This window comes from Amphiprion ocellaris, chromosome 5 (genome assembly GCF_022539595.1).
Source record: "Amphiprion ocellaris isolate individual 3 ecotype Okinawa chromosome 5, ASM2253959v1, whole genome shotgun sequence".
In the NCBI taxonomy this organism is placed as follows: domain Eukaryota; kingdom Metazoa; phylum Chordata; class Actinopteri; family Pomacentridae; genus Amphiprion; species Amphiprion ocellaris.
The window spans coordinates 31,588,418-31,602,189 of NC_072770.1; the positions used below are offsets into that span (position 1 = coordinate 31,588,418).

At 41.2% G+C, this 13,772-nt stretch overlaps 1 protein-coding gene across 1 annotated transcript in view; it reads left to right on the forward strand.

Moving 5' to 3' along the window:
• The first annotated feature begins 11,874 nt into the window (after positions 1-11,874).
• Positions 11,875-13,772, forward strand: part of snta1 (syntrophin, alpha 1) — a 31,587-nt gene continuing 29,689 nt past the window's right edge. Inside the window, exon 1 of the mRNA XM_055010925.1 lies at positions 11,875-12,247. Coding sequence (XP_054866900.1) covers positions 11,965-12,247 — 283 coding nt within the window. The 5' untranslated portion in view covers positions 11,875-11,964. The remainder of the gene's footprint in view (positions 12,248-13,772) is intronic.

The following is a 13,772-nucleotide window of genomic DNA, read 5'->3' on the forward strand; positions in this document are numbered from 1 at the left end:
TCTCAGAGCCAGCAGAGTGTGTGAGTGGGCGGTACTAATTGTAAGCATTTAACCGAGAAAGCCAATAACCGCTCCGTTCCAGCAGAGAAACGGTGTCTCGGTGATGATTAACTCCGGAGCGGCAACAAAAGGACACAGCAGCTCTGCTCGGCGTAATCCTCGCAGCAGACAGCACGTCCGCTGCCTTTAGCAAAGTCGTTTCTGACCTCAACTTGTTGGTTGCATCGATTTCTTTTTTTTCTCTCCTGGTTGTTTTGTTGCTTTTTTAAATAGCCTCGATCTGTAGCATCGAATGCCTCCACGAACTGTCATTGAAACGATCAAGGGCAGCGAGGAGGAGGAGGAGGAGGAGGAAGAGGGGATGGTGGGTTTGTGCTTGAGAGTGCTGACATTTTTATTTATTTTATAAAACATTTTTTTTTATGTTTAACAGTAGAGCCGTGCGTAAAAAGTTCAATAGTTGGTGTGTCATCTGTTGAGCCTGCTGCGTGCCCACACAGCCAGAGTGAATCTGGACTCCATCCAAGAGCTTCACCTGTTATTCTTCTTCACAAGCATAATATTTGGATGTTGGGCTGAGAGGGATGTGAGCTATACCACCACCATCATCATCCTCCCCTCCCACAGCCACCCACATATGCCACACGCCCCCCCCCCCCCCACACACACACACCTCCTCCCCCTCCAGCTCTCTCCCATCCCTCCCTCCCTCCCTCCCTCCATCCTCCACTCCTGCCAGGCTGCCACCTGCTCTCTGCAGCATGCTGCACAGCTGCTCCGCTACAATAACAAATTAAGGTCCACCATGGCAGGCAGGCAGGCAGGAGTCATTACCTACTACTCCTGCTATGGAAGAGTTGAGGAGCCATCGGCTACTGGCCCCGTGTTGTTTCCCTCCTCCCTCCCCTCCTCTCCTCCTTTATGTGTAAAAGCCAGGGGCCAAGGGACACTAATTGTTTTGATGTGGATCGGGAGGTGGTGGAAAAGCTGCAGTTCGGGGAGTCACGTCTCGCTGTGTCAGTCGATGTCAGGTGTGACATGTGCTGCTGACTGGGCCGTTTCTACAAATTACATAAGAGCATCGCTGCTTAAATATCACTCTTGGTTGATCCGTATTCTCAGATTTTGTTGGATTAGCGTAAAATAATCAACCAAAGGAGCAGTTTCACTCTTCTTTTACCTGATCCCCATCTTCTCAAACTCAAATACTGTTTTCTATTAAAAGTAAGGGAATTGTGTTACTTACTGCCCCGTCTCAGCAGCACATTTGACTTCATCAAGGTTTGAGCAACTGTGATCAGTTTCATGGTAAAATTGTGTCTCTACTTAAGCCCCTGGGATCAAATCTGTTCAAGACAGCAAAACTTCCTCACAAAATTTGCTCCAGCTATGGGTACAAATCAGCACAACGAACACAGCTTTCATTAAGTTTGTGTAAGGTCCTGGGAAATATGCAGCAATGAATCTGTGCTGAGCAACAAGAAGTGTATGCAGAAAGAAGGAACATCAGATCGATTTATATGGGTCATCTGGTTGTTTCAATTAAACTGTGGTTGCACTGGACAGTGTCTAATATATTCCCAACATGACTGTGTGGTCACACGCAGCTCAGATCTGGTATATAAGTTTGCCGATGACCCAACAGTGCCAGCAATGGTGAAATGACATAGAGCCTCAGTGTTGACTACATAAGAAAAATGGGCATCATCACCCCATCACCACCAGCAAGGCCACCACAACATCACATAGGACAGAAAGTGCATGTTTAAGAGAGAACTCTTTTCTAGCTCAGGCAGCTTAAGACATTTATTATGGGCCCAAGGAGTCTATGAGCCTTCTAGCAAGAAACACAGGTGAGGACAACCTAACAGATTACATCCAGGATATCTACAACAGGCAGTGTATCCAGAAAAGATCACCGGTGACCCAAATCACTCTTACAAATGACTGTTGTGCTGCTTCCTTCTAGTAAATGGTACCACAAAATATTTCTGTATCATTGTGAGATAGCGGCACAGCGTCACTGCAACTATGACAACAAGTGAACACTATGTCAGCTGCCTGCTGACGATCACATGATTGTGATCCTACTACAAATCCACCGCTGCGTACTTATCTGTCAGAAATTATACAAGGAACATCAATTCCCGCCACCCGCTACATATTTAGGTCACGCGATTTGGTATCCGTACATAATGTACACAAGCATAACACACACCTGTGCTCAGCGCAAGGTCATTTTGTTTCTGGGTACATCTATATTAAATGGCCACATTCTATAGTGCCATCTGATCATCAATAACTAATAAACAAATGCTGCATTTTTTAAAAAAAAGAAATGCTGCATTTCTGACAATGCCATATGGGGGAATGAACAGCCTTGGTGGAGTACTGCGCTCTGAGCGCTTTTTTACAATACTAGTAAAAAACAAGTTTTTTGCTGGTATTGTTTGCATTCATTACTAATTACATAGCTATTTACATACAGCAAGTTGTAAATAGGAGTAATTAAGCTATACACGTTCACACCGATTCTGAACTAGAGCAGTAACATGGAAAGTTCCACCTTGAAAGTTGACAAAACTGGTTCCTTTGGTTTGTTACATATGAGACCCCCAAAGTCTGAATCTGTGTTTTTGAGTGATTGATATATTGCAGTTTGAAGGTGGAGCTGCTCAGTAATGGCCTTGACTGCCTAATTTGCTCATGATATGCCTTCCTGTCTATAAAAAAACATCATATGGACTTGCTTTACTTTCACTAGAAAGGGACTTTAAGAAATTAAGTGAGTACAGCAAACTGTTCATTACAGTATGACTTTCAATTTCATTGTGGAAATCCATTCATCATCGTAACCGAAGTCCATTTCTCATTCAATAACTTGCTCATTCAGTGAATCAAAACCTTTGATTGTGACAACAATGGCCTATCTAACTCATCTTGTCAACCAGCTCTGTGACAGGTTAACAAAGAGGTGACTAGTCAGTTAGCAGGAGGCTGAAGTCAGCGAAGAAACAGCTCAGACGGTGGTGGGATTTTCAGTAGCCATTATGGTCCCTCTGTGTGACAGCTGGCCATTGCCCCCCTTCATCGCCTTTCAGCGTCTTTGTCACAGCCTCTTTAATCACACCAGCAGGACTGTTACACAGCAAATAAGCTGCCATGACCTGCAAGCTGACTGAATGACTGTCCAAACGTATAATCTACTGAGCTGTTGTAAAGTTTTTGAAACATGTAACCCTCTCTCATTACCCCATTAACATTATGTCAGGATGGCTATAACCATTTACAATCAAGAATCAGTATTTTGTATTTTCAGTTCAAAGCTTTGGCTGAAAGGAAGACTGCACAAATTAAAGCAACCATAATACAGTGATAAGATATTTTCATATCAACATTTGATTATTTTACTACTTATATGTGAAAGGGGTCATTCAAAGTGATGAATCTACAGGGAATGATCCCCCAACTCGCTGACTGTTTCAGTTCTCTGGTCTGTATCTTTAATGTTTCAGTTCGATCTGACTTCTATCTGCATTGTTTTCACCATAGCACATCGGAGTTTTCAGCAAAAACGAAGCTATGAAAAACCCACTCTGCTCTGTAGAGGCAAATATTTCTTCAGAACTTAGTGGACATCAAAAACAGAGCAAAAAGAAAATAGACATAGTTAGCCAAAGACATGACTTCACATTTATACTATTGTTGGTACAAACTGTATGATCATGATCTGTTAATAGGCATCTGTTTCCAAAATAAACAATCATCCATCCATTCATTATCTATACACTGCTTAATCCTCATTAGGGCCATGGGTGGGCTAGAGTCTATCCCAGCTGACTTAGGGCGAAAGCATGGGACAATAGTCGCCAGTCTATCGCAGGACTACATATACAGACAAACAATCACACTCACATTCAAACCTACGGACAATTTAGAATTATCAATTAACCTGAGCATGTTTTTGGACTGTGGGAAGAAGCCCGGAGAAAATCCACACATACACAGAGAGAACATCCAAACTCCATGCAGAAAGATCCCAGGCCCAGGCCCAGGCCCAGGCCCAGGCCCAGGCCCAGGCCCAGGCCCAGGCCCAGGCCCAGGCCCAGGCCCAGGCCCAGGCCCAGGCCGACATGCAAACTCGGGATTTTCTAGCAGCGAGGCGACAGTGCTAACCACTAAGCCACTGTGCAGCCCATAAACAATCATTCCAGTTTTAATTTATTAAAAAGAAAAAAAAAATACTGAAATGACCACAATTTAGTGAATTTCTTACACAGGCAAAATACAGCAAATGTGAGTAATGTGTTCAAATGTGTTCAAACTGATTCAAGCAATCTAAACTTTGAGAGAAGGAAAATAAACAGTAATATTAACTGTCATACGGCCTACAAGTATTGTCTGTCATCAAGATTCAAAATAGGTACTGCTTGTTTTAAAAGATTGCACACATTCTTTTAACTGTGCTGTTTTCTGGTGTGAACTGACACTAACTAATAAACTGTGCTGAGTGACTTGTTACATTGGAAAATTATGGTATTTCTCGCTGTGGGCAAAATCGCCAGATATCATCGGACTAACTACCTCTGCAAAGTCCACTGAGTTCAGTAATAAGTGCCTTGCAGCGGTTCGATGGTGCTGACAGCACTGTGAAAAGACCCCATGAAAATATGAGGCCACATTCAGTATTTACCCTTTGCAACCCTGTTCACTCACCACTGTACAGTGGTTGACCTGACAGATTCTTAATCCCCATGTGGGAATGTTTTCTCCAATTATTTTCTCTTGCAGTTCACCGTGCAAAGTCAAGAGGGGGCAAGTCATTAGCTGGGACTGTTTACCCTACTTTCTCAGCAGTCATGCCATCTGTGTGAGCTCTGTAGGTTGCATAAGGCCTGGCAGATATGACACCTCCGCAAAACCTGTTCCTTATCATCCATTGTTTCAGTCTGCTCCTTCCAAAATTATCTTTCTTTTCTGTGTCTTTTTTCTTGTTTCTTCTATTGTCTTTTCACTATTTCACTCTCCTCACCAATTATCTTTTCATGATTTATTTACCAGTTGCATATCTATCTCTTCCTCTGTTTCATACACCTCTCCTCTCCTCCTGTCATCTCCAACAGCTGACAGACCAGACCCTGCCTGGTGGTGACACTTCACCCATGCCGACCCGAGCCAGATCCCTGGTCCATGTGGGAGCCAGAGCCAGGGCCAAGGCCAGGGTTTCTGCTGCGGGTGGAGGAGGGCAGAGGGGGGGAATACCGAGGCCAGCAAGATGGCCCTAGTCATCATAATCATTCATTGCCTGCTGGTCCTTCTGTCCCTGGCCTCCTCCCACTCCTCATGCTTTTTTGTCCTCCTCATGTCAGGGCCACAAGGCACGCGTATCAGCTGAGCCCAGGATGGTCAGAGTCAACGGGGTCAGGTGGCAGACGCCTGGTTAATTCTCCTGAGGACACAAAGTGCTTGCATCAGCTCACACAAACGGACACTGAAACGCACAGATAAAGACAAAACGCACATGCATTTGCATAGACTCGCATGCACGGTATGCACAGAAATAAGAGAGTGCGGGATATAGATAGACATGATATTATTAGAGAGGGGCTGGATCGTTGGAGGGGTTGAACAGATAGGCCGGCATTAAGAAGGAGGAGGGGAAGATTATAAACACATGACCAGATGGAGAGAGAGATAGCCCTATTATGTAGATCCCTTCAACCCTCTGCCCTGTCTCCTCTCCTTCACTTGAATCCCTCATGCATATATACCTTTACATTATTCAGTAGGTTATAATGAGAGTAACTGAATATTGTGGGGGTTAAAAAAAGAAAAGGTTGCTGGGTTGGTTAGATGGCAGAAGGTGGGCCACAGGTGTACAAGCCTGAGACTTATTCTTCTCTTTGACCTCTCATTATCACCCCCAAGTTCTCATTCATTACTATCCTTTCCTATGTCCTCGGGTGTTTGGGAGGCAGCGTGGTGTGTCTGCCTGCTGCAGTCTGTTCACCGCACAGTCTGTCATTCATATTTTAAGAATAAATTATTCCATATTTTACATGTATTATTGTCAGCTCATCTGTTTGTCTGTTTCGCAGTTTATCCATCTGTTTTCCTGTCTTTCAGCTCATGTCTGATCTCCCAGCTTTGCGCATTCTTTCCAGCGATTTTCTCAAATGGATTGCAGGTGCTTAACAATAACATGACTCCCAGTTGCGCCGATAGATTAAAACTCCAGAATCATCACTCATCTGACTGTCACTTTCGGTAGAAGTCTTACAAAACCCTAGTGTCACATCTAGCTCAATCTATTTTTCTTTTGTCCGTTATCAGTTCATCCATCTATCCACCAGCCTGTCCTGGGCGGCCTGTGGATGAGAGGTCTGGTCTGTTGTTGCAGAGGAACAGGTGGGGCAGGCTAAACAGTCAGCACAAGCCTTGAATCACACACACACACACACACACACACATGCAAGCTGCAGGGAGGCAGGCAGTCAGCCGCTCAGACACTGGCCCATATGGTAGACCTCTGGAGCTGTTGCCCTTAGCAGAGTAGGGGAGGGAAGGATGGAAGGAAGCAGAGATGGTTGGAGGATGGCAGGAGCAGGAGGAGGCAGAGGGAAGCAGGGGGAGGTTGAAACTAATCAGCAGGACACCCCAACTGTCCACTGTCTTTGGGGAGTTGAGACATGCATATATGTGGCTGATTGAACTGTGGGTGTAGAGATGACATGCGGGGGGTTGTAGCGTGTTCAATTGTGTGAGTGTGTATAAATTACTGGTTTTATTTCTTTTGTTATTCCACTTGATATCAGTTATCTCGCAGAAATACAAAGATTCATTAGCATTTTAAACTTTTGAACAACTTGGCGAATGTAAAATCTATTCAACTTGGAGAAAGATAAAACATACTTGAACTCTTCTGGTACTTTACATATGCTGTAAAACAAACCAACAAACATTTGCTAAAGTTTTTGACTGTATTTTTTCAACAAAATATACTGATATATTACAGATATGCCATAATTTGAAAGGAAAAAATTAAATTAAAATAGTAAACATTTTTTTAAGCTGTTTCTAACCTTGTTTACAAGTTATTCTTGTTTGTTAAATTACAGACAAGGTATTGTGACATTACAGAAAAAAAAATGTTATCTACATGACAACCCTAGAAAAACAGACCAAGACTGCACATAATGTTCACATCAAAAATGTGAATTTTTATAGATGGTAATTTGTTCATTTACTGCGCTGACTGTAAAATTCTTTTAAAATTCTATTTTTACTGTAGCTGAATGCACTTAAAAATTGCTTAGCAGATATAAACATATTTACCATAAAATGATGTAAGAATTAAAAAATGATAAATAATCCCTTAAACTACTATTCTACAGACATTCTATGTTTTTAAGTTGCAGATAATATCTAGTAATATCACAGAAAAATGCATTAACCTATATGTTCACTATAAAAAAAAAGGCCAAAACTGTAAACAAAATCCACATCAAAAAACTCTTTGTTCTTTACAATACATGACACTACACTACTACACTGTTTAATCATGTTTAAATCAGCTAAAAAATAAAATTATTTTACAGATATTTGCTGTTATTTTTACAGTTTTTAGGTTTTAAGTCTTACAGTATTTACTGGATTCTTTTTATTTATTTATTTACCTATTTTACTGTGTACCGTGTCTGTGTTTTGCAGTTAATTTTTGTTATCTTGCTTGTGGCTTCTTGTTACTACTGGATTTTTACACACAAGCACAACAAAACTCTTCACAGCTGCTAAGTATAGCAGGTATATCTGGATAAAACGCTCTGTTAGAATGTATTGCAACTCATGAACACTTCAGAAGTTGTTGTTGTTATGACTCTACTCCACAGCAACTGGATCTGTCATTTAAAAATGTTCAGGACAATGTAAATGCACTGATGGAAAATGTGCATTAAGGGCTAAGAATCTTTCAGCATTCATTCAGTATGGATGTAAACACCCTCAAAAACACTTACAGCAACGCTTTGCAATAAATCATTATTTCATCTCGAGTCAAGAATAGAGTGACATATCAAAATATGTGGCACCGTCCATATACTTAGACATGGCACTGTGCTTACGCTCCCATATGACAAGCTACTTTAACAGCTATGCTTGACTACATAAACTCCAGGCTACAAATGTGTTTTCTATGAGAGGACATCTATTCTTCTTTGTGTGAGAGATCCTTACAAATCCCGCTGTTCCAGTCACTAAAGCTTTGAAAACACATTAAGCCGTGCTACTGTGAAAGATAGGCTGGCCACCTGCCACTCACATCACACAGTAATAGACTGACAGATGTATAGACAGGAGGTCAGATGGTCAGACACTTTGTCATAATGCTAAACATCATCAGATGGAGACGCTGCTCAAGTCGTTGAAGCCTCCTATTCATTGTTGCAGAGACATTTATATGTGCCGTTCAATACATGCGATTCATCGTACATATGAGTGTATTTGTCTAAACTAATAGATGAGAGAAAACTTGTCAAAAAACTACATAAACGATATGTTTACTCAGTTAAAAGTACTAAGCGTTTACAACAATTTAAATGTATTTTAAATTTGATAGAGACAGAGAATCTCCATATGAATCAATTCAGTTTTATGGCGACTGGGGGACAAAACAACAAGCTTAAATCAGATTATTGCTCATAAAATGTTAGCAAACAGCTGCCAATGTACACATCCAGCAGACATTTTATTTGGAATTGTGGTTGGGTGCAGCTAAAGAAAAGTTTCTTCTCCTAATGTTTTCTTGCTTTTTAAAAAAAATGTTTTCTGTCTACTCCTGAGGGGTATAAATGGCTCTTTATTGCCACATAAAAATCAGTTGGCACACAATGGTTTTATCACAGTTGTCTTTTTTGCTGCAAACATTGTTGTGAGTTCTGAGATTGAATCATTCAATGGATTTGCAAGCCTTAACAATGCGGTGCTAAAAGAAGCCAAAGAACCATCACAATCACATAAAATCGCTGTTAATACTAAAAAGTAATGAATTATTGGAGCATTAAATAATTTGTCTCTTGCACAAACCTAGTTGGATTCCAAAACAGAACTCCATGTTGCTGCATTATCAAGGCGGCATTTTCAACTGCTGAACTCCATTCAGCATCACTTTATATGCATAAATTATCCAATTTAAAAAAACACTTTTGTTGATAAAAACCTGTAATAGTTGTATCTTGAGTAGTTCCCAGTAGACACCTCTTCATCTAACTTTAAATTAAAATGTCATCTTCGCAAGCTGGACAACTGAAATTGCCCTTGAGTGCAAATCAAAATGTTTCTCGATTTAAAAAAAAATAAAAAAATAGGCCATTTCTGTCTTTCATTTTGGTAATTCCTTGAGATAAAATGATATTTATCTGTCTTTTCGAAATCAGTACTATTTAGATTTTTTTGTTTAAAAATGCATGCTGGACATATGGTTGGATATGAATTTAATAACTATAGTGCATTTAATCCTGGGACAGATTGTTGTGGTTTAATTTCAGTCAGTGACACAGTAACTGTATCTTTAATCTTGTGCTGAAGAGAATAATTTATGTATGACATATATTATTATATGTATACGCAAACATATGTCTTCCTTAACAAGGTCAGTTTGAGATTATTTCTGATTGAAAAAACCCAACCTGTCTAGCAAAAAGTCAGAAATTGTTGCCCTTAATCCCTTTTCCACTCACATCATGCAAAAGCTTTTCTTAAATGTGTCTGAATTTCTTTATTTATTTATTTATTTTTTTTAAATTGAAACTACTGATGCTGGTTATATGTCATATTGAAAAGAATGCAGTGCTATTCAAATGTGTGTACATGTTGAGGTAATAAAGCCATTTAATCACTAGGGGGAGACAGAAGACTGGGAAGAAATCTTTAAAACCTATGTTTGATATTCAGTGTGCAGCCTGAATATTATGGTCAATGGGTGCAGAAATTCAATTATTGATAATAAAGTTACAGTCTCAATATACACTACAGTAAACATGAGTTAATTACAAATCAAATGAGCAGTTAATGTTGGTGTCGTCTACCTGTTTAGCTGTTTAACTGTTGTAAAGCAGTTTTATTAACAGATGGGCATCTTTAAACCATCTGTGTGGGTTGACAGCAATTTTCAGTCAACACGCCAAACTTGTTTTCATTAAGGTAAAAATTGCCCCTCTCTCCAGCCCACCCAGAAGAGTGTTTTCTAAAATAGGGTGCTGGAACTTCTTTGCTATTTCACCTGCTGTGAAGCAGATGCAAACATGGGCTGCCACACACATAGCTGAGGGGCTGGCGGATTACTTGCAGATGCAATAGCGCATAAGCAATCTGGACTGCTTCATCAGCTTGTTTGAGTGACTCACGCATGTTGTTAATGTCTACTCTGCGCAATTAAGTGCACCTCTGCTGAGTCACCACGCCAGTGCAGCACTAGTCCATGTTGAGTTGGAGTCCAGACCAAGAGCAAATGGCTTATTACTGCTCAAGACGTAGGTTATTACAGATCAGTTTTACATATATATTACACAGCATTTTCAGTCTTTTCCATTAAATTTGGTTGGTGTATTTTTAGAAGAAAAATTGAGACGTTATAACTGGAGGCTTGTCTGAGGGAGGAATTATTGCAAATCACATCGAATTGATTGATAGATTGAATAGATGGAATGTGGATGAAAATAAGAGGAATAAATCTGGAAAAAACAGAGTTGATTCAGAGAAGCTGATGTTTAAAATGTAATATTGTGCACTAAAAATAATGGAAACAATTAGAATCGAGGCAGACAGAAACGAAAAACTGAGAGAACTTTGAGCATACAATGCCATTTGGAGGACATTTGTTCCAAAACTCTGTCTGAATATCAAATTATAGACACAAACAGCGATGCTATGTTATATCGACTGACGATTTTAGAGACACCCAGCAGCAAACTTCTTCATCAGTAATTTTTGGTCTTTTGAAGTGTTTTTCTTCTCTCTTATGGAAATCCTAGTCTGACACATCAGGTCCTTGGGCTTTGGCCTGTGTCCAGTATTGATTCAGCTTCGTCAGAGCCCACATACTGTCCTGCCAACTCGTTTAGTGCCTACTGGACAGAAACTTTGGGCTAATCACTCTTCAGAGAACATCTCACTGGTCCTGTGTCTGCCTTTCATTAAGGTTTTTGCTCATTATTGATCGGAGCTCTTTATTTTCCACAAACAGTTTAACTATGCAGAAGTTGTTGTGCAAAAGCCCAGAACTGTCATGGTACTGAGGTGGCATCATTTTTGTCAGCTCTTTCAAGGCAAAGCCAGAGTGTTTTTGTTTGTTTGTCTTTGCGACTAATAAATCTAAATAATTCCTCTTTGTTTAAAGCTGACAGGCTTTAGGCTTCTTTACTCTGTTAACATCACACCCAGTGTAAGAATATTTGCTGTCACGCCTGATGTGAGCCTTCTCCTCTGGAAACAGTTACTCTGCCTTTTGGAAGCATATTGATTTTATTTTATCCCTGACAGAACATCTGCACATATGAAAGCAGTGATTTTGTGTGTCTTTTGGGGCACATGGCAAATGAGATGTGTGATCTGAGGCCGGGTGGTTGAATGCACTCGATATAAATAAATAAATGAATGAATGAATCAAAACGTAATTATGTGTGACTCAGCCGCACACAGCTGATTAATGGATGGACCCAACAAGAAGCTCTTTGAACTTTGAGTGTGTGTGTCAACACCGTTGCTAATCGTATCACCCTCAATTAACTTTAGCCTACTTCTTACTACTGGATCAAACCTCTGTGCTGGAGGAGAAAGTAGCCGGGGAGAGGGAGAGAGGGAGAGGGAGAGAGGGGGGACGGAGAGTCTGCATGCCCCCTACCCCAGCCCTCCACCCCCTCTTTACAGGACTGCCAGCCCGTCTAGAGTTATTCCAGGAATGCGTTGAACATGGCTGCCGCGATGAAGGCGCAGAAAACGGGACTGCTGGAACTTCGAGTGACCGTGGACCGCTGGATCCGGGTGTTGGCCACACTTACCGAGGACACGCTCACCGTGAACCCCGGCGAGGGCGCAGAGGAGCCCGCCAAGCCCAGCCCGAGTCCCGCTGGCGCTATCAACGGAGACCCCCCGAACCTCAGCACGTCCCCGGTCCCGGAAACCATCACCAACGTGAAGCGCACCGTGCGAGTTACCAAGCAAGATGTTGGAGGACTCGGTATCAGCATTAAAGGTAACAGACAGTTTGCTCCAGTGTCACAAAACGGCGGAAAACCTAACACACGGCGAGTTACAGTCAGCGAATCCAAGTTTTATGGAGGAGTTTTGAGAGCAGCTGCTGTCAACGGCGGCGTAGAAACACCGCAGCCAGTTAAGTTAGCTAACTTCAGACTGACCGTTAAGTCCGTTTAATGTGCCGCAAATTCCACCTTTCCCACGTTTTGTGGAGACAAATTCTCATTTACAGTACATTTCGGGTTGCTGTTTGCTCAGAAATAAAATGACAGCTGTGGTTTTCTCAAGCTTGTGCCTTACCTTAACGGGGAACCATTTCAGTTGCCCGGAGTCACCGGAGATGGCAATTAGTTAGCTTCTGTTGTGCAACGTTAGCCTGGAGGTTTGACTTTAATAAGTTGCTTCGTGTGTGATAAGGAGGAAAATACACGTTGCTCTATAAAGCATAGTACTGTTTTGAGTTAAGCGAAGTTTGCACAATTATAAAATGACGTGTCTACCTTCTGCACTATCAGTTCTAATAGTAGAATCAACTTTTTGTGCTTTATTTACGGGTTCAAGAGCCAAACTATAGCCAGAGAACTAGCATGTTAGCAACAAACATGCCACTATTTGAACTTGTTTTGTGCTCTAAAACTTAATATAAGCCCTACACAGTATCCAGATAGTTCTTATAGATGCAGTAAAAGTAGTCACTGAAAGGTGTGGCTCTGAGGACCAGTCGGTGACAGAAGCAGATTCATTGCTGTTGTAACAGAATAGTGTCTAAACTGTTAATTTAGCTTAAATCTATTTTTTTCCTGATTAGTTTTGACTTTTTCAATGAGCTAAGGTGAGCAGCTGACATGCACACATAGACTGCTCCTGCACATCACCACTGTTGCTCCCATAAACCTCTCAATAGGAAAAGGTTACAACCTTCCCGTATCTTACAAGCCAAGCTTACATACCTGTGCTGTGTTTGGCAAAAGCTCATAAAAGCCCCTTGCTTTGTCTTCTTTCCTGGACCTGCAGCAACAGGCTGCTATCTGTGTGGAGATCTCAATGTGGAGAAGGCTGGGAAGGTTGAGCCTGGAGAAGATATGTAAATACAAAAGATGTAACGGATAGCATAGCGCAGTGATTGCACAGTTGGAGAAATGTTCTGATTTGATTTCACAGAGGTGGTCAAAGTTGTTAAATTTTGTAGAGCATGCTGCATTGACATCCACAAAAGTTCTTTTCTCTTTTTGCACAGCTTTCTTGCTTTATGATGTGTCTATAATTTCATAGCCACAATATTTAGTGTTCTACCTCCTTGATTAGTTAAACTACACCTGTTTGGGGTTATAATGTTGAAGTTGTGACTCTTTTGTGCCGCTCACCTTGGGATGTCATGCACAGCATCACAACAAACATCAATGCAGTAAAAGCTGTGATAAATAATGGACGTGCATTCTTATATCTATATGCAGTATGTGCGTGGGCTTGCATGTGTGTGAGTTGATGCCTCCTTCTCCTGGCAGATTTGTATTCTCAGGTAA